A 21,522-nucleotide genomic window follows, 5' to 3' on the forward strand; every position below is an offset into this window, starting at 1 on the left:
AAGCATAATCCCAATCTCCCAAAGCCATCATAACACTCTCCACGTGGCGAATGTCCGCGAAAGTAGGCCCGCACTGGTGACCAACATCCAAACCTACCGTCGCCCATGCGATGTAGTACTCTACTTTACCCTGGTCAAACGCCCTTCCCCTTCCTCTCCTCGTAACGCAACCCTCTATCACTATAAATACCCCCATCTTCATCCAAGCTTCACCAAATACCGTAGAACACGAACGTTAAAGCACGCAACACCAGAAAATCCAACTTATGGTGTTCCCAATGGCTCTTCTTAAGATCGCCGCCCACTGGTTGCGCTCTGGTAGCCGTGAAGCCAAAAAGCTAAAAAGCTACACCCAGCTCCTGCACAGAACCTCTTCTTTCCGCTCCCTCCAAGTCCTTTCCCTCTGCCCGAGCGTAGCCAAATGTTCTTTAGAAGGCAGAGAGTCACCATCCATAGCATGTGACTTCCAATCTACTCTCCTCACGACCCGCTCCTTCTTCCCTTTCTTCATGCTTCTCGCCTTCGAAGGCGGTGGCCTCCTTAGAGCCCTCCTTTTGCTACTATCCTATCCGATTTTCTTAGTCCTCGGCCACAACCATCATGTGCTCAGCTTAAGAATCATGACCTTCATCTCGTTCTGCGGCCTTCGGAAGAAAGACGTCGATTTAGTAGCCAGGGCAGTGCTTCCCAAGTTCTTTTTGGAGAACTTGGACGCCCGAGCATATCAAGTATGGGCTTCATGTAAGGGGAAGAAGGTGGTGGTCACTGGCGCTCCGAGGGTTATGGTTGAGTGGTTCCTGAAGGATTATTTGGGCGCTAACGAGGTTGCCGGGGCTGAGATGAAGGTTGTTGGTGCAGGAGCTTGGTGTTTCTTCACGGGTCTCATTGATGGTGGACTTGGTGTTGCTTCGAAGCATAAAGTTATCAGGGATATCTTTAGCGAGGCCAAACCTGACATAGGCCTTGTTAGCTTTGGGAATCCGCATGATCATATCTTCCTCTCCAACTGCAAGGTTTGATAACTGTCACAAACCTTTCTCCTTTATAATATTTATTTTGGTTCTTTCTTTTTTTGGAATACAATTTTTTAAGAGGTTTAGTTTTATGCAAAGCTAATATTCATCAGGAAAAGAAAAGTTTTTTATCCTGATTTTATTGATTTTGAGCTATTTTTATTTTTTTAAAATATATTAAGTTAAAACAATTGATAGTTTTGATTAAAATTACTTTATTACAGATTTGATTTTTGTCATTAAAACATTGCAATAATTATTAATATGTATCTGCAAAGATTGCTGAAAATGAGCATAAATGAGTATTTTAATTATGTCAAAACCCAAACAATCTAAAATAGACAAAACTATCACCACAGAAACAAAATAAAATTGCTTACAACCAACTTATCTATACGACTGTTACATCTACTTATACATACAAACTTGTACTTACGTTTTACTGTGTGGTTAATGCAGCAAACATACTTAGTAAACAAAGAAAAAAGCGACAGAGCCACCCTTCCGCGAGAGAAATATCCAAAGCCTTTGATCTTCCACGATGGCCGGCTCGCCTTCCTTCCAACTCCAGCATCCGTGCTCGCTCTCTTCCTCTGGCTTCCATTTGGATTATTTCTATTCTTCATACGTGCAGCCATCGGCCATCTCCTACCCTACAAACTCGCCAAAGTCATTGTCCCCTTAACTGGACTCCGCCTACGCATCGATGGACTTCCTCTCCCGACAACTCACAGCAACCAAAAAGGAGTCCTTTACGTCTGCAACCACCGCACCCTCCTCGACCCTTTGTTTGTAGGCACCGCTATCAACCGCCCGCTCACTGCCGTCACCTACAGCCTTAGCCCAATATCCGAACTGCTTTCTCCCATAAAAACCGCGAGGCTCAGCAGAGATCGAAAACTTGACGCCGCGAAGATAACCAAATTGCTTAATGAAGGAGACCTAGTGGTCTGTCCCGAGGGGACGACGTGCCGTGAACCTTATCTTCTACGTTTCAGCGCTCTCTTCGCCGAGTTGTCAGACAACATGGTGCCTGTAGCCATCGACACCAACGTGGACATGTTCTACGGAACGACGGCGAGCGGCTTCAAGTTCTTGGATCCGGTCTTCTTCCTAATGAACCCAATGCCAGAATACGTCCTCCGGTTCCTTGGCCCCGTGCCGGCGGAGATGACATGCGCCGCCGGCCGCACAGCTATGGAGGTGGCCAACGGGATACAGAAGAAGCTTGCTGATGCTTTGGGGTTTGAGTGCACGTCGTTGACTAGAAAGGACAAGTATTTGATGCTTGCAGGCAATGAAGGTATTGTGGAGCAGCGAAAGAGCAGGAGAAGTTGAGCGGTGAAAATAAAAAGGAAATAGATAATATTTAATTGCGTGTATTTATTTGTTTGTATATTGTGATTAAAATGTAATTTTATTCTTGTTGGTTTTATTGTTGTTGAGATTTCTATACATTAGCGGTGATTAATTAATGTTTCTATATTGTTCATTGGAATTATTCAATAAATTTAGTTACAGCGTTGGTTGGTAGTTCAGCTGTCGAATAGCAGAAAGTGAATTAGCTAGGAAAAAAAAAAGACTGTTTGATTGAGCCAGCCATGAAATGGTTTGAACATAAATTGAGTCAATTAATGAGGATAAAAAAATAATATTTTGGTCGAATCGGCAAGTTTAGTGACGTTGTACGTAGGGCTTGATCTTAGGAAAATTTATTAGTGAGACACGTAAAATTTGACTCACATAACATTTTTCAAATGTAAATATCTGCAATAATTTTTTTAAGCTAGGTCAGCTCGTGAACTCTCGTCACTTCTTTCCATCCACGCATCTTCATTTAAGCGACGGCGAAGGCTCATTGGCTCACGAGGGGAGAGGCTGATATTCATTTTCTCTATCAGTGCATGTCAGGCTATAAATAATCAATAAGATTAGGCTGTTAGAGACAGATGTTATGCTATATATCAACACGTACGTATTGGCATAATTACTAATTAATATCGAACTATGTTTCCATCTGTTTGTTTACTTCCCTTTAAAGAGGGCTGTATGGCTTTTTTTTTTTTTTTTTTTTTTTTTTTTTTTAAAACCCCAAATAGGGCCCCACTACGTATTTTTTTTTTTTTTTTTTTAGTTAAAACCCACAAAGAGGCCTACGTATTAATTTCAAAAAACTGGTTACAAGGTTCTTAAAAGGATCCTCCAGCTCGCTACTGCTCAAAAGAGCTACAATAGAAAATACAATAAAGCCTATGAGCCAGTGGATCCTTATCCTATGATTACAAAAATAACATAAAAGATTAAACAGACTGCAAGGAGGCAGCACCTAAAAAAGGAAGCTCAGATGGAAACCGTTCAGCTCAAACTTCCTGCAAAAATTGAGGATAGAAATAGATGCAAGTAGAAAAGAAATGGGAAACTAACCTTAAAATCATTGAAGCTCCAAAATTCAGTCGACTTAAAAAATCTGCAGAAAACACTCCAAGCGCACAAGTTATGGCAGTAATAGGTTAAGCAGTCATTATAAGAAATCTTCTTACCAATGCAAATGAATATGACATCAGCCGAATAATAACCCCTCGGTATACTCCAGACAACTATAAAGGACAGAAGCAGATCACCCATCATAACACCCACCAAAGAAAATTTCCTATCAGCCCTTCCAATGATCACAGTATAGGTTATATTAATGGACTTCCAATTACCCAGTAAACAGCTAAACATAGAGATATTACAAAGGATGTAATAAAAAAAACCTGTAAGTATGAAGAGACATAACACCCTCCATCAGATCATTATCAAACACAGAATACCCCGAATAGAAAATCTTACGAGGCTGATTAAGCTCAGATTTACAATCCTTTAAGATAATATCAATGTATCTAATAATCAATCAAAAGTGGTAGCAATTATCTAAACACTGGTTAATGATCGAGCCACACGTACAATAACAGCCAACAAACCATCACCAGAGTACTCCGCCCAAAACAGCTCATAACGGGCACCACCACCAAGTAGAAACTCAAAACAGTCACCAAGCCACCATTGGGAAGCATCAGAGAGCAGACGACAATGACAGAAACACCAAAAAAAAAAACCAAAAGAGAAATGGGAATAAAATTAATCATAATAAAACTGAAAGAAAAAGAAATAGAATAACCAACAACATCAAAAAACAGAGCCAGCAAGATCAGTGATGCCGAATATAAGGTAAACTAGATTTGTCCAAGTTGATCAGACCACTAAGCAAAGAAGGAATATATATAGGAAGCCTGAAATTCCTACAAAACATTAAGCTTGCTGCCAAAATTAGCCAACCAGTCGGCACAAGCATTCCCCTCCCTATAGATGTGAGTGAGGGAGTAATTCATGGTAGATAGAATATGCTAATTTTTCTAATGGTATAGATATTATGGGGGTAACCCTCCCCCTCCTTTTGAATAGTAGAAATGACCAATAAAGCATCAATTTCAATATGAACCTGCCTCATACCAGAATTTTGACAAAAAATGAGACCATTAAGTAAAGCTAACAATTCAGCAGAGAAGACAGTGCAAACAGGAAGAGGACCAGCAAAAGAAAAAATGAGTTCCCCATTATGATTTCGGATGATACCCCCATGCCCGCAGCATTAGGACCAACCGAGGCATCAGTATTAAGCTTAACAAAGGGGTAATTAGAGGGTTTAATCCAACTCACAACACGTTCAGTCCTACCATGAGCAACATCATTAAAGTGAAGGCCAAAGAGAGCAACAATGTTATTGTGGTTCTTAAAATTTTTAACAGTCAGAAGTTTCACAGTATACAATTGAAAGATTTTGTTTCTAACATTAAGAATGATATGCTGAGCATCCATTTTCTTTCCATTATGCTTGGAATCATTCCTAGCTTTCCAAAGATACCACATGATTAAAACAGGTATAAGGTTTAAAAAATGGCCTTTCATATCTATATTCCAAAGGCTAAGCATACCACCAACATCACAAGAATTTAAATTGCAATCTTTACCAGCAATATTGAGAAAATAGTACCACACTTTTTGAGCAATCAAGCCGTCAATAAAAACATGATTAATGGTTTCAGTACTAGAGCAACATTGGTACTTAGAAGGGAAGCTAAAACCTTTTTTCCACTTAAGATTATCAACCAGAAGGAAACATTTTAAACATCTCCAAGTTAAAATAGAGTAAGATAAAGGGATGTTGTAATGCCAAATCGAAGAGTAAATTTTAGACGCATCCCTTTTAAATCTAATAACATTCCAAACCTTCTTCAAGCTAAAATTACCATTAGAAGATAGAGCATAAAGAATCTTATCCTTGATCTGCAAATTTAAAGAAATATCGATGATAATATTCACAATACCATAAGGAATAAATTGAGCTAATTTGTTAGTATTCCAATTGCCGTTGTGGAAAAATTCCTTAACTTTCATATTAACAACAGTGTTAGTATTAAGAAGATTATCAATCGAAGAAATACCCAACCAGTTATCCGGCCAAAAGGATATGTCCCCTTTACCAAGGCCCCAGTGAATATACTGCTCCGCCTCCCATTTAATATTGCACAATCTTTTCCAAACATTAGAATCAGAATTTTTACAATCACAAACCAAAGGATTAAGATTTTTACAATATTTGGCATTCATAAAGTTAACCCAAAGGCTATTCTTGGAACGAAAAGCAAACCACAATTTATGAGAAAAAGTCTGAGCAATATCCAAAAGATTTTTGCAACCCAAAGAACCTTCATTAAAATTACCACAAACATTGTTCCAAGAAGACCAATTAATGCACGACTTGTTGTTTTTGGAGCCCCAAAAAAACTTATTAAACATATGTTCTATTCTAGTACATAACGCGGGAGAGGGTTAACGAAGAGTATGAAATATGAAAATAGGGATAGAATTCAAAACATTTTTTATCAAAATCAATCTACCACCAAAAGATAGAAAATTAGAAGTCCAATTAAGAATTTTCATTTGAATCATAGCAAAAATATTGTCAAACAAATGCTTTTTCTTCCTACCTCTATAAAGGGGAGTACCAAGATATTTAATAGAAAGAGAAGTAGAATTAAAACCACAAACCCTTTTGATCCCATTACTTCTAGCACGATTCACAGATTTACTCACAATGAAATTGCTTTTATTATTATTAAAAGACAAGCCACTCATACTTTGATAGTTAACAAAAAACTGAAATAAAACTTTAACATTTTTAATAGCAGCATTAGAGAAAATAATGAAGTCATCAGCAAAGCTAAGGTGAGTGATAGGCACACCGGCAGTATTGTGAAAATAAAGCAAAGGATTTCTAGCAAAAAGGTTATCAAGACCCCTAGAAAGGTACTCCATAGCAATAATAAACAGCACAGGTGAAAGGGGATCACCTTGTCTCAAACCATGTTCAGATTTAAAGAAACCATGATTAGTACCATTGATGATAACAGAGAAGTAGTAGTTTTCAATACTATTCTTAATAAGTTGGATAAACGTTTGATTAACCCAAAAAGATAAAGAATCTCATAAAGAAATTGCCAATTTAAATTGTCATAAGCTTTAGAAATGTCCAGCTTATAGATAAGATTACCACCCTGAGTTTTAGCATTAATATCATGAATCATCTCTTGAGCCAAAAGAATATTATCGAAAATACTCCTACCTTTCACAAACCCGATTTGATTAGAAGATATAATACCTAGAAGGATGTTCATAAGCCTGGACGAAATGATTTTCGACACAAGTTTGTTAAAAAAAGAGCAAAGACTAATGGGTCTAAAATCATTCCAATCAGTGACAGAATCTTTCTTAGAAATAAGAACAATATTCGTAGAGGAAAAAAACTTGGGATAGGGATTACCATTAAAGAAGTCCTTAACAGCATCCAAAACATCCTCTTTAATAAAAACCCACATTTTGATGAAAAATTTAGTGGTAAACCATAGGGCCCGGCCACCGAGTCCCCATTCATAGTATTAAAAATATTCCAAATTTCCTCATCCGTAGGAATCTTAGTAAGCATAAAATTGTCACTATCATTAACCAAACAAGGAATAACATTAGGATTAGAAATAGGAATAACAGTTTTGCTATTGATAAAAATATTTTTGAAATGCTCAACACCAGAATTAGCAATAGAGAGATCAGTATAAAAAAAATAGCCATGCAAATCAGAGATACTGTGAATGTGTCTTTTAGTTCTGTTCCGATTAGCCATAGCATGAAAGAAAGAGGTGTTCCTATCACCCTCCAAACTCCACTTAGCAGAAGTTTTTTGTTTCCAAAAAATCTCCTCTTGATCATGAAGCTGAAATAAAATAATTTTAGCTTGATCCAATAAAGAAAGATTGTCACTAGTAGGGTTAGAGATATAGATATCATCTAGAGCCAGAACTTTATCCTCAGCCTCCTTGATATTAGTAAAAAGGTTTTTGAAAACATTTTTATTCCACCATCTGAGAACTTGCTTAAGTATGCTCAATTTCATCCACAAGCGTTGCATACCTCTAATGTTATCATCAGGATATATGATAGCATTCCAATTGCTAGAAACAACATTGACAAAATCAGAATGAGAAATCCACATATTTTGAAATCTGAAAGCATTTTGAGTAACAGTTTTGTTCATAGCAATAGTTAAAAGCAGATGAGAATGATCAGATAAAGTCCTACTCAAATGCTGAACATGAGACAAAGGGAAAACTCTTAACCACTCGTCATTGAAAAGAATTCTATCCAATCTCTGCCACATAGTCAAACGGTTCCAAGTAAAAGCACCCCCAGTAAAATCAATATCATTTAAATTGCAATTAGTAATCATATTATTGAAATCTTCCATAGCACAAGTATTAGGAGAATTGCCCCCAAGTCTTTCATTAGAGTTAGAAATAATATTAAAATCTCCCCCACACACCAAGGTTTAGTCGAAGAACTAGCAAATTCCATGAGAATATTTCAAAGAGGCAAGTGCCCTAATCTAGCACATGCAGCATACACAAACGAAGCAGTGTAATCAACAGTGAGTCCATTAATTTGAACATTAACAATTTGAGCATAATCAGAAATGATATTAACATTAAAACTATTATTATAGAAAATCCAAATCTTATTAGAACAGTTGGAAAAATTCATATTAAAGCCCAAAAGAGAAGTAGTACTAGCAATTTTATCCACATAAATAAAAGGTTCAAGAAGTACCAGCAATTGAATATTATGCACACGACAAAGATTTCTAACCCGGATCCTGAAATCGGATCCACCAATACCTCTAATATTCCAAATAAGAGCATTAATCATTAGAAATTTTAAAAGAAGTTTGAGCTCTAGTAGAACAGGGTGTGTCAGGAAAAGGAATTTTACCATTTTTCTTTTTCTTTTTGCTAACCTTAGTGTAATCTTCTTCAACAACCTGTTTTGAACCGCTACTACCAGGTCCCGAGAGAGGTGTGGGTAAGGTAATATTCCCAACCTTAATTGGAGAAGTACCGCCAATATTCTCACCCGCAATTTCCCCTTCTTCACACTCTTCCCCCGAGTCATTTTCCTCACCTACCAAAAGATTTCCTTTATTCTGTAACATGGATTCAACATAAATTTAAATGTTAGGACATTCATTTCCAGATTTAGTATTATTATTACTGCTACACTTATCAGCTGAGTTATTGGAATAATAATTAGCATCACTGTCATTGGCGGTATCCTTCATAGGAGCTGATCCAGTGTCTAGTATATTCGGCACAGTATGGGTGAGATGTGGAGCAACCCTTTCATTCAACAAGTGACTTTCATCAGCAGCAAAATTTCCAGCCCTCTCAGGTGGGGAAATAGGTTCCTCCTGAACCATTTGGGTCTGAATTTCCATGGCAACATCACCTTCATCTGTATTTTTATCCATTTTTAGCCCCGCCGAGTTGCTGTAAATTTTCTTAAGATTGGGGTGGAGTTTAAAGAATTCAGTTGCCGCATGACCGTGAGTTTTATAGTGATTACAAAAATCTGGAACTTTTTCAAATTTGACTTTCTGGAGGTATCCGAATGCTTTAGAGCCCACCCAAATCTCCTTAGCGTGCTTCTTCGTAATATCAACTTCAACTAATATCCTCGCCATAGAAGGTCTAGTCCTTGAAGCCGTGGCTTGATCGGTTTGCAAGGGCCAACCAAAGACCGGTCCAAGCGTAAAAAGAACTTTCGCATTAAAAAAAATGAAGTCTAAGGTTTGGGAAGGAAATCCAAATAGGAACTATATGAGATTCTTCCCTAACATGAAAAAAAGGCATCCACTTCAAAACCCGCATTTGACAATTCAAGATAAAATACGATCTATGCGCAAACATTCGGGTGTAATCCAAATCGTTAGATAGTTGTATGGCTACATGTTTAGAATCCAAAAGACCCACCGAATAAAATCCAGAAAGTTTTAAAGTACCGAAAAAAGCATGAATAGAATCCAAATTAGGTCTACGAAGACCAAATTTACCCACAAGAGTGAATTGAAATGGAGATGCAAGCTTAAGAACATCTTCATCTGAAAGCAAAATAGTCGGCACACCATTAAATGTAGACGGAGTTAACGAAGGTAGGGTATCACCTGCAGACGAACCAGCATGAACATCTTTGAAAGAACGAGAATTTGACGGAGAAGAAGCGCCCGCTTCCAAGCTAATGAATCCTTTGATCAGATTATTACCATTAGAGACGACGGTACCCCAAGCAGTTGCTAATGGTTCCCCCATCGGGATCATCAAGCTCGAGCAGGGCAAGACGATGAAAAGCCACTAGTTCCCTAAAACTGGAGAGAAAGAAACAAGGAACGCTACCAGGATCAGGCCGCTAGAGCGCAAAAACGAGCGGAGGATGGATGAAAACCAAAAATTGCCTGAGGCGGCGCTTAGGGTTTCCGAGAGCGTGAAAAGGAGGGCTGTATGGCTATAGATGTTGACATTGTGGGCTAAACTCTATTGATTTTGCATGTTCTCTCAACATTCTTTTCATGACGGAGGATATTAAGATAGTTATTTTCAACGCCCCTAGTAAATAGATTTCTGAGTCATAATAGATTTGCTTTAGAGTTTTCTAAGGGGGAATAGTCTGTGGTTATAGGTTCGCTAGTAGGATTATGTAGAACTTTTTAAGTGACCCTAGAGCTCTTGCTCTTGAGGTTATCCTATATGACAATCTAGAAGTATTTTAAGACTTGGCACTTCATAAGAAAATTCAATAGTATGAGTATTAATATGAATTTTCATGTGTCAATTTACTCAAATATTTAAATTAGAAATTTTAAAATTGGTTGTGTGGTAATTCAAACTTTATTTTAGCAAATTTATGATAATTAAAAAAGCATATTGATGATATGAAACTAACAAAACTAAGACCATCTTTGTTTGTTGGATGCAAATTTATCCGTGGAAAATACATGACCTTACAAGAGGTTAATCGAGAGAGTAAAGGAACTTGTGAGCTGGAATAGAGAGTATAGAATAAGAAGAAAAGAGTAGGAGAAGACTAGGGAACTCAGATAAGTTGAAATTATTTCATAATATTTTTTGTGTGCCATAAATAGTGCTTGTTGACCTCATTTTTAAATATGGTCAAATCTTTCACATTTGCTCCTCCTTAGAGTTAAAGGTCCTCCTACCTTAAGTATAGATTAACTAGATTATAGGAATAATAGGAGGAAACAAAGGACTTAAACTTGGCTAACCTTAGGTGATCTAAAATCTCCTGGGGTTTTTAGGAAGCTTTAAAACCCTTTTAAACCCAACTTTAGGGCCAAACTTAGGTTAAAATTCAAGTTCCTTATATTTATCAAAACATACCACTTAAAATGCCATTTCAATTTAAATTAAAACCAACCCCCTTGGACTTGAACCAAACAAACCTAGATCCATTAGAGAATTGATTTGATTCACCCAAGACTTTGGACAACTCAAGTTGACTAAATTTGGCCAAAATTCCTTAAAATAATCTTTATGCACTAAAACCCTTCTCACTTGAATTCCTTGGTCAACCTAGCCACCCTTGGTCCTCACATTTGATCCTAAGTGTCTTTAACTAAACCTAAATAATTCCTAAACCTTTCCCAAGCCATGTTCAACCCTTAGACCATGGTCAACCCTAAATATCCTTAATCTTGATTACAACTTTCAATTATATAAGCTTCCTGAGAGTGAGAGTATTCAATTCCTTATCTTTCCTAGAATTTAGAGCATTTTAAGTGTTAGATTGAGCAAATTATGATGAGATCCCTTCTTGTAAATTTCATGGATCAAGTTGAATCACATGAACTACTATTATTGTGCGCAAAAGGTTGAAGAAAAAAATTATAATAACTCATTCCATTATATTTAATTAGATGGTTCATATTTAATCAAATCAAGAATTATACTCCACTCATGCAATTTGAATTCTTTAAATTCTAGCCATTCAATCTAATTAGATCAAATGATTGAGTTTATTGCACATGTGGCATAGGGACCCACTGTTGTTTAGCTACTACTATCTTGCTGCCATATGGAAAGTGTGCACACAGTCAGCAGGTTGCCTATGTGAATAGCTTAATCTCCTAAGTTGATTTGAGAAGTTATCTTCCAACTATGCATTTTTTAAAATTCTATGTCATAAATTGACCTAGAATGTTGAAAATTCATAAAACGCTTTTCTTAAATTATTAGAGTTTGATTTTTTCTACAAAATATAGATCTCGGAAGCGGAGTTAGATGAACCCTAATTTCACCCCAAACCCTTACATATATTGTTAAAAATAAATCCTTTAAAGTTTATGACTAGCCATTATAGAAAAATTCTATAAAAATTTGTAGACATCATAATGGTCTCGAATATTTATGGGAGCCTTCTATAATCTTTAATGATCAATATATTTAATTTCATTAATATTTGGACTCATTTATTTAGTTAATTAGAGAACCCTAAAATTAGCCTAGATGAAAACCCTAAATAACCTAAAAATATTAAAAAATAAATATATTTAGAAATTTTAAGAAAATAGAAACTAAATTGCATTAAGCTCATAATATAATATTAAATAAAAGAAAAGAAATCTCTCTAATTTTTCCTTAATACACATATTATAAATACTTGAATAATAATATAGAAATAAAGTAAAAATCAATAAAAATCAACCATGTGTTGAAAAGATCTCAAATTTTCATGAATTGTAACTTAGTTCTTTGCTGATCCACTATAAAAAATAAATTTTTTACTACATTATTATTAAGATATTTTTAATTAAATTTCTTAAAAAAGATCAATTAGGGTATAAAAAATTATTAGGACACAATTAACTTGATATATAAATAATTCATGCTTTATCCCCTCATGATAGATATTCACACTTACTCCCCTTCCCACCTGATTTGTGAGCACAATTTTCCTCCTGAGAGCGCACATTAGGTTTTCCAAGACAACACTGTCTTCGTCTCCCTGCCAATCAAATGCCGTAGTTTGGCTCATAGTTTCTTCCTCGTGACACCATCATTTAGCATATGATATCTTCCTCATGATACAATTGGCTTAGAGTTTCATCCTCCCATCGAATGCATATATCATTCTAGGTTATTTATTCTTTTCAAAGATGTATTGCTCTACTGATTCCTCTAAAATTCTCTCTCCCAAAAGCTTTCTTCCTTTGGAAGACATATTGCTCAACAAATGCCTCACTATGGGCTCCAAAAATTCAGCCCTAGCCTCCGCTCGCTTTTCTTTTTATTCGGTGAGGGAGTTTTAATGGAATAAGTAGTTCCGCAGTAAATTTTGGAAGGTAGATGGGTTTGTAGATAAGACACAACCCAGAAATTTTGCCCTCATTTTGTGAGGACTTTATGATCTGAGTTATGTATTTCTTATAGACGCAAGCCCCTATAGTTAATTACCCCTCTCGATTATGAGAGAGAGCTTTCGATTAAGGCTAGTCGTCAATCAGATACGCAGAGATACATGTTATATGGCATATAGTAGCAGCAATGGGTTTTGGTATTTGAAATGTTTGAAAGTTTGAGAATTTGGAAAAGTTTGATATTTAAAATAGAAATTCAACCATCTTGCACTTAAAGCGGATGGTGGGGGAATGAATGATAGACCCGATCAAGATTTTATGGTTCTATCATCCCGGGCCATCGTGGTCCCTTGTCTACTTAGTCAGAGGAGGTAGTCAGCCCAACCTGACAGAAGGATCTTTGTCGGTAGCCATGGGTTGCTTCATCCAAGGGGACCTTGTATACTTGAGTTGGATGTTTGTCTAAGGGGACAAATTTGAATCCATCTTAGGTAACAGAGGGCTTTGTGCCCTATCGATCATATCCTATTGATTCATATCTCAAGGATTTGATGCCAATAAGGAACATATTGGCTCTAGCTATAACCGATATTTTGTGGTGCCATTTGGCGGCAAAACCACTTGGTTCAGAGGGCCTCGGGTCATAACCGTTTATCCTGCGGTGCTATTTGGGGACAAAATTGCTGGTCAGAGGAGACGTACCACATCCTTACTGGCAGGAGATTGTTTGAGAATAGATTCTAGTGATATTTTTGACTAGGCATTTAGCTCTATATGAGCTGAAGTAAATTTTAATTTGCCAACCTCGGCAAACTATTGTAGAGGGTGGATGGATTTTTCTTTAAGTGTTTGGGTGGTTGGATTTTAATTTTAAATATTTGGATTTTGGGATTTATGGTTGTACTTTTATGGGTATTTGGAATTTGTTGAGTTTTGAATGTTTGGAATATTTGGGTGGAGCTTGAAAATATCTGTGAACTACTTTGGTTGAGATAAACATTCAATACGGCTATCATCGGGGATGTTCAGGGTCATTTCTCTATGTTGATTGAATCTTATCAACTCTATCGAATTATCGATAGGATCAAATTTCATAGGATTTGTGCCTTTATTAATGAATTCACATTATTATAGGCCTTGAAGATCTAATATGAATGTATTAAAATAAATACACCGATCGCCATAACCTTATATTTGCTTAATGGTTAGAACCCTATCGACTCCTATTGATCCGTATAGAAGGATCGAGTTCGAACTTGAATTCACTTATTGACTCGCGCAGCATCCCTAGACGTCACGTGTGTATTAATAACGCGCTCACCGGGGCCCATGCGGGTGTTTGGGTGTATCTTATAATTATACCCTATCGACTCCCATTTACTTGCTTAGGAGGATCGGATTAAAATTTGATAACCCGCGCAGCATCCCTAAACATTACGTGTGTACCAATAATACGCTCACCGGGGCCCATGCGGATTTTATGATTTTTTTTACCCCTTTTAGTGTACTTATGTGTATACAAACTATGGTGCACGTGCGGGGGTATTTTTGGAATGCTTGAAAGGTCTTCTACAATAGCCCGTAGAGATTTGCATTTTGATGTAGTCATCTCTTAGCCTTCATTAGAGATCATTCAAATTCATCCCTTCGTTGATTGCTCATGTAATTCAATTCTAGTCTATGCCATAGCTTTGTGACCACCTCATATCTTTCACAATCCTTTGTCATTTAGAAGTGAGGATATACTAACAAGATGAGTTGCAACATGTATGTTGAATGTGATACAGTTGGCCATTAATATCTCCCTTCCATTTGGGATAATCACTTCTTAACCTTTGCAAAGATTGTGTTTTTTGATCATAAGCACATTGCTATTGTTAGCTTGTAGCCGTATTTGGACTATAGTATATTCCATATGAATAAATCATAACATTCATTAGAGACTTCATGTAATAGCAAGTGATGTTCTAGGTTATTTATTCAATACTGGCCATCTAATCATTTGGTGTTCATTTGAATGATTTGAACCATGATTTTGAGAATTGGTTTGAATCCGGCTTAGAATTCAAGATTATTTCTAGTTCAAGTTCTGATTTGAGTAAACCCCTTGTTTATTTGTTGACTTGAGTTTAAGTGCATGCCCACAAGTTCTCTGTTTGAGTTCAATTTCTATGTCCCCTTCACTTGGTTCAAACCAAGTTCTCTTGCAAATAATTCAAGTTCTGTTCTGTGTATGTGCTTTAAGTCCTTAATTTGAATCAAGTTCTTTATTCACAAATTTGAGTTCAATGTCAAAGTTCATTTGGCATTCCAATCAAGTTCAAGTATAAACTTATTTCATTTAGATTCAATTATTTGTTAATCATTTGCCTTATGTCCAAATACAAGTTCATTTCACTACTTAAGTTCAATGTCAGAGTTCTAGTCCAAATGCAATTTAGGCTTAAGAAGAGCCTCTTCCCTTCATTCGAGTCCCTTGCTATTCTTGCAAGTTCAAGCCTTGTCGGCTTAATGTTCAAATCAAATTCTTCATCCTTTGAGTTCAAGTCCAAGTGTTGTCAACTTGATTCAAGTTCTGAGTACAGTTCCAAATGGTCAACTTGTATCTTTATTTAAGCTTGAATTCAAGTTTTCATTCAAGTTCTTGTGATTTATTTAAGCTTGGATTTGTTTTAGATTTGAGTTTTGCATTAAAGTCCATAAGTCCGAGTCCACCATTATTCTTTTGAGTTCAAATGAGGTCCAAGTCAAGTCTCACATTCACCTAAAATTTCGACAGCCTTTCGGCGTCTCCCCCATTCAAGGGAAAACTATGGAAAGCTGGGCCTTTCCCACCATGCTAAGAAAAGTGTGTATGGTAGGTGCCCTTTTTTCGAGGACACCGCAGCCGTGTATTTTTTGATCCCCCACCAAGCTAAGAAAAGCATGTATGGGTATTTAAAACACGTTGTAAGAAAAGTAGTTATTTCCTCGCAAGCGGGTACTTATGGGTATCCCCACTGCGTTGAACACATCACACCAGGTTCCCATCCCACCACGCTAAGAAAAGCGTGTATAGGCGATTTTCGGGTGCGCTACAAAATTCGAAGAAAGGATTTTAGGTGATTGCCCACTTCGTTGCAACGCACTTCATCCCACCACGCTAAGAAAAATGTGTATAGGTGGTCATTTTGTCTCGACGCATGCATTGAAATCGGGTTCTCAGAGTTTTAGGGTTTAAAACTTTATACCTGCGCAAGGTTGTTAGTACGTGGATCGAGGGAAGGGAGAGAAGCATTTTATAGATGCTTTAATAATTATAACTAATTATAAGTTATTATAATTAATTAAAATAATTAATTATAAATGATCTTAATTAATTATAAATAATTAATTTTAATATTATAATAATTATAATTAACTAAAATTAATAAACATTAATTCTAATTAAAACTAATTAATATTTGTTTTAATTATAATCAATTAATATTAACTTTAATTAAAACCAATTAATCTCTCCTCCCCCCTCTCTCTCGCTTTAGTTCGGCATACTAGGGATTTGGCCGAATAAGCACAGGAGAGGGACAAAGTTACCTTCACTATAAATGAGCTTCCGTTCCTGTGTCCCGATCAAAATGTCGTGACTCTCGATCGGGAAGGAGACGTCGGCAAGAGGAGGTAGGCCGGCAACCTCTCTCTCTCTCTATTTCTCTTGGTTGAAGGGATTGGAAGGGTGTCGGGTTGGAAGAGGGGGACGTTTGGTCAGCCTGAGGTTCTTCTTGGACAGAGAAGGGAAAGGGAGATGGAGGATCGGAAGCTCGAAGCTCTTGCGTGGGAAGAAGAAGCGGAGAAGTGGAGGTCGTCATGATGAGGAGATCGAAGCTCGGGATTGGGAAGGAGACCGACTTAGAGTCAAGAGAGGGAACAACCACCGAAAGCCTCGCTCGGTTGGGTATTTAACGACCTGAATGAGGTGACGATCGAGGTGAGATTGTAGATTTTGAGCAGGATTTTTGGAACGGCGCCAACTCGGCGCGATTTCGACAGATTTTATGGATCCAACGGTCTACAAGTATGTATTTTTTGTTCTTTTGGGTTTATCTGCGGAGGTCAACACTCACATTGTCAATAGTTTTTTTGCAATTTCCCATCGCATATCGTCTCTTGCAAAGATGATGAGGTTGGTGGTGGAAAATATTTGTGATAGCTATGTTAATTCTTTATTTCTTTGACTTTATCATGCTATTTTTTATCTTTATTAAGCATATTTTTTTAAAGTCAAAACCCTACATCCAAACAACACTCTTGGTTTTAAATTCCTTTAACTCCACTTCAAATTTTAAATCAAGTGCTCCGTTGTGCTATGGCATAAATTAGTCATTTGACAATCAACCTTGACAGTCGCTTAATCTGCTACTCAATCACTGACAATCACCCAATAGTTGTTAATGATCTGAGTATTTTAAATCCTAAACTCTTCAATAATTGATTAAATTCAATCCTAAATCATCTATAAATTCAAATCCCACTTAAAAACTCTAAAACTTCAAATTTAGTATTTAAACCTAAATACTAAAGTCCTTAGATTTTCCTATTTTTAGGGGAAATTTTAATTGATTCAAAACACTGGGTAAGAGATTTAGAATGGTGTTTGATCATTTGCATATTGATTCTACATGTCTCTAAAGTCTGCCTAACCATTTTGGAGGCATCCATGCCCTTCTTAACCCTAAGACTCAAAGCATATTCCAAGTATATAAAACCTTTAAAAGCATACCTAAACACCATAAAATGCTTTAAATATTTTAAAACATTGAATTATACATGGCTAAACTACATTGAACCTTTGGCAGATAATGATTGAGTATGGTTGACCAAAATCCCTTAAGCCCTAAAATGACCATATTTATATATTTGAATAAACCCTTGAAGGCCTCTTTATTTCTTCCCACCTATATCAGCTGTCACTTTTCGGCTTATGAAGATATAAGTAACCATGGGTAAGGAGAAGGTTCATTTAAACATTGTGGTCATTGGCCATGACGACTCTGGAAAATCAATAACTTATGAGCATCTCATATATAAGCTTGGTGGGATTAATAAGCATGTGATAGAGAGATTTGAAAAGAAAGCAGCTGAGATGAGCAAGAGATCATTCTATTATGCTTGGGTTCTTGACAAGCTGAAGGAAGAACATGAGCGTGGAATCACAGTCGAAATTGCTCATTGGAAGTTTGAGACCACAAAGTACTATTACACTTTTATTGATGCTCCTAGACACTATTAATAACATGATCACTAGAACATGATCACTAGAACCTCTCAAGAAGATTGAGTTTTCCTTATTTTTGATTCTATAACTGATGGTTTTAAAGCAGTCATTTCAAAGGATGGACAAACACGTGAGAATGCCTTGCTCGTTTTCACTCTTGGTGTCAAGCAAATAATTTGCTTATGCAAAGAGATGGATGCAACCACACCCAAATACTTTAAGGCTAGGTATGATGAAATTGTCAAGGAGGTATCTTCCTGCCTGAAGTAGGTTGGTTACAACCCTGAAAAGATCCCTTTTGTACCCATCTCTAGTTTTGAGGGTGACAATATGATTGAGAGGTCCACCAACACGATTAATACAAGGCTCCAACTCTTCTTGAATCTCTTGAATTGATCCAAGAGTCCAAGAGGCCAACTAACAAGCCCTTAAGTCTCCCACTTTAGGATGTCTACAAGATTGGAGGCATTAGGTCTGTACTTATTGGACGAGTCTAGACTTTTGTTTTGAAGCCTGGTATGGTTATCACCTTTGGACCTATAGGTTTGATAACTTAAGTTAAGTCTATTTAGATGCATCCTGAAGCTTTATAAGAGGCCCTCGCTAGAGATAATGTTGGTTTTAATGTGAAGAATGTGGCTATGAAGGATCTAAAGCAAAGTTTTGTTGCATCAAACTCTAAGGATGATCCAACCAAGGAAGCAGCTCACTTTACCTCCTGGGTTATCATCATGAAAAACACTGGTCAAATTGGCAATGGGTATGCTCCAGTCCTAGACTGACAAACCTCTCACATTGATATCAAATTTGTTGAGATCCTTAGAAAGATCGATAGGCGATCTGGCTAGGAGCTTGAGAAGGAGCCAAAGTTTAGGAAAAATGGTGATGTAGGATTTATAAAGATGATTACAACCAAGCCCATAGTTGTTGAAACTTTCTCCACGAGTATCCTCCTCTTGGTCATTCTGGTATGAGGGACATGCGACAGACTATGGCTATTGGGGTTATCAAGAGTGTGGAGAAGAAGGATGCTTCTGGTGTTAATGTGATGAAATATGCTGCCAAGAAGAAGTGAAAAGTTATGAAGCTTTGTTACTGGTGTTTGTGGCAAGCATACGAATTCAGTGTTTTAGTATTTATTTACAATGCCTTTTTTTCTAATTAATATTTTAAAATATTTATGTTCTATGTCTAATCCGGTATCACTATCTAGCATCCAGTTACAAAATTGGGTACTTGATAGATGGAGGCAATGGGATTTTGTTTATTTGTTGTGTGCTTGTATTTATGGACATTTGTTGAATTTGAACTAATTTTCTAGTGAGGAATCTACTGGTTTATTTCAACTAAAAAAAAAAAAAAAAGAACAAACCCTTCAAGGCCAACGACTCTTTGCTCTTGCAATTTCTAAGTGATCTTGGTTTCTTCCAGTAGCTAGTTGGTCTCTACTATTAATTTTCAGCTTATTTAATTTTATTTCTACTCATTTTAATTTTATCTCTTTCTCCTAAATCCTATCGGCCTTAGGTCTTTTGCAAAATCTTTTTATGGCAGCTAGTCCATCTTCTTACACATCGAGCCCTTGGGGTGATCCTCCTTCGACTTCAGGTACAACTACAAAAGGTTTTTTAAGTTCAGATGGAAGTGATAATAAAAATTGCTCATTTTTTGATGTTTTCACCAGAGCTTCCTATTCAAAATATCCCACTTCTTCCTTCACTAAATTGTATGTAAAAGGTTATCCTGCTCTTTAATTGTCTGATGAGGATATTTTCTAACTTGAAATCCCTTTTCAATTCATCCTCGTGGGAATTTTTTTAGTTTGTAGACCTAATCTTGATGCGATTCGTAGTTTTATCGGGAAGTTGAAACTATATTGAATTTTTTTATTGGTTTACTTGATACTATACATGTTGCAATTCAATTATCCAATAATATTGATTACACTAGGGTTTTTTCTAGGAAAACTTACTATATTTTAAATTGTCAAATGAGACTTCTAAAATGGACACCATTCTTTGATATTAAAGAGGAATCACCTATTGTTCCAATTTGGATCACTTTTCCTAATTTACAGTTGCATTTTTTTAACTCCCATGTTCTTTATGCTTGGGGGTCTCTTTTTGGTAGGTCATTTTAAATGGATAATGCCACCGCCTCACGATTGAGGCCTTTAATGGCTAGAATTCTTAGGGAATTGAACATTATTAAGAAGCATCCTAATGACATTTGGCTTGGTGCTGAAAATTCTGGTTATTTATAGAAAGTTGATTTTAAAAATGTTCCATATTTTTATATTCATTACAAAGTTTATGGAGATTCCATTAATGATTGTTTTGTTGTCCATCCTCGTCTTAGAAAGAATAACAAGGCCTCGAAACCTTTGTTTGGATCAATTCATGGTGAACCTCCTATGTATGGACATCATATTATTAATAATGATACTATTTAAATATGATTTTAGATGAACCAAAAGTTTATGTGGATGACATAGAGAGTAGCCCTTTAAATAATCTTATTAGGAGTGAAGAAATTTTGGATAAGGGAAATTGATGACCCGAACGTTGAAGATAAAATTAATTCGGTTTAGGAGAATTCTTTAATAGAACCGTGTAATCTTGCTTTTGGGGAGAAAATTGTTGAGGAACAAAATTGGATAATTACTAGCTATTTGGTTAATCAATGAAAAGTGGATAATAACTTGTGTGAGGAAGACCTTTCACATTGTCTTGAAAATGATCAGATTTCTTGTGCTTTAAATCAAGTCAATGGGGGGAAGCGTGAAAATGGATCCAACAATCATATTTTATTGACTAGGGGAGGAAGGTTTATGATATAGAGGAAGGGGAAATTAAATCTCAAGATAAATTATCTCCTAAGGATGCTCTCAAGGGTATTATTGATAACTGATCTTCCAAGCAGATGAGCTAGATCTTCTACCATTCTTCATATCACCAAGCAGACCATATTTAGGAAAAAGAAATCTATTTAACAGAGAATCTTTATCTATGCTGTATTTCCAAGCCAATTTGGCTCTAAGAGGGCTAATCTTTTTAGTGCAGGACTGTAATCCACGTCCCCCATACATCACCGGATCACACAATGAGTTATAGCTAACATAATGAAGACCAAGTTCTCCACTATTTTTGTTCCAGATAAAATTTCTACAATGATTTTAAATCTCATAAAGTAATCCTTTTGGAATCAAGGAAAGAGTAGATTAGAATGTTGGATAAGAAAGAAGGACCGTCTTCACAAGCGTAATTCTTCCGACTAAGGAGATAAATTTGCTTCCCCATATGCTCAACATTTTAAGGACTTATCAATTAAGAATTGAAAGTCCAATTTCTTCAATCTTCTCAAAGCTATCTTGATACCAAGATAATTAAATTCCTTAACATCTTTAAAATCCATGATTTTGGAAATTTCTTTTTTCCTTCTCCTCTTAACTGAGGTCCCAC

At 36.4% G+C, this 21,522-nt stretch overlaps 1 protein-coding gene and 1 pseudogene across 1 annotated transcript; both read left to right on the forward strand.

Moving 5' to 3' along the window:
- The first annotated feature begins 226 nt into the window (after positions 1-226).
- On the forward strand, positions 227-2,511 carry LOC110097102 (glycerol-3-phosphate acyltransferase 1). The gene is made up of 2 exons (XM_020823342.2): positions 227-1,013; positions 1,473-2,511. The coding sequence occupies exons 1-2, from the start codon at positions 267-269 to the stop codon at positions 2,349-2,351; spliced, it is 1,626 nt and encodes a 541-aa protein (XP_020679001.1). The 5' UTR covers positions 227-266; the 3' UTR covers positions 2,352-2,511.
- A 15,274-nt stretch (positions 2,512-17,785) lies between these two features.
- On the forward strand, positions 17,786-19,136 carry LOC110097104 (annotated as a pseudogene).
- Positions 19,137-21,522: the final 2,386 nt, after the last annotated feature.

This window comes from Dendrobium catenatum, unplaced genomic scaffold (assembly GCF_001605985.2).
Source record: "Dendrobium catenatum unplaced genomic scaffold, ASM160598v2 fragScaff_scaffold_853, whole genome shotgun sequence".
NCBI classification, from domain to species: Eukaryota; Viridiplantae; Streptophyta; class Magnoliopsida; order Asparagales; family Orchidaceae; genus Dendrobium; species Dendrobium catenatum.

Excerpts from the sequence above, each read along its gene's own strand:
- LOC110097102 (XM_020823342.2), top strand. The coding sequence starts at position 267 with ATGGTGTTCCCAATGGCTCTTCTTAAGATCGCCGCCCACTGGTTGCGC. Across the intron at positions 1,014-1,472 it reads TCTTCCTCTCCAACTGCAAG|CAAACATACTTAGTAAACAA; the intron begins GTTTGATAACTG and ends TGGTTAATGCAG.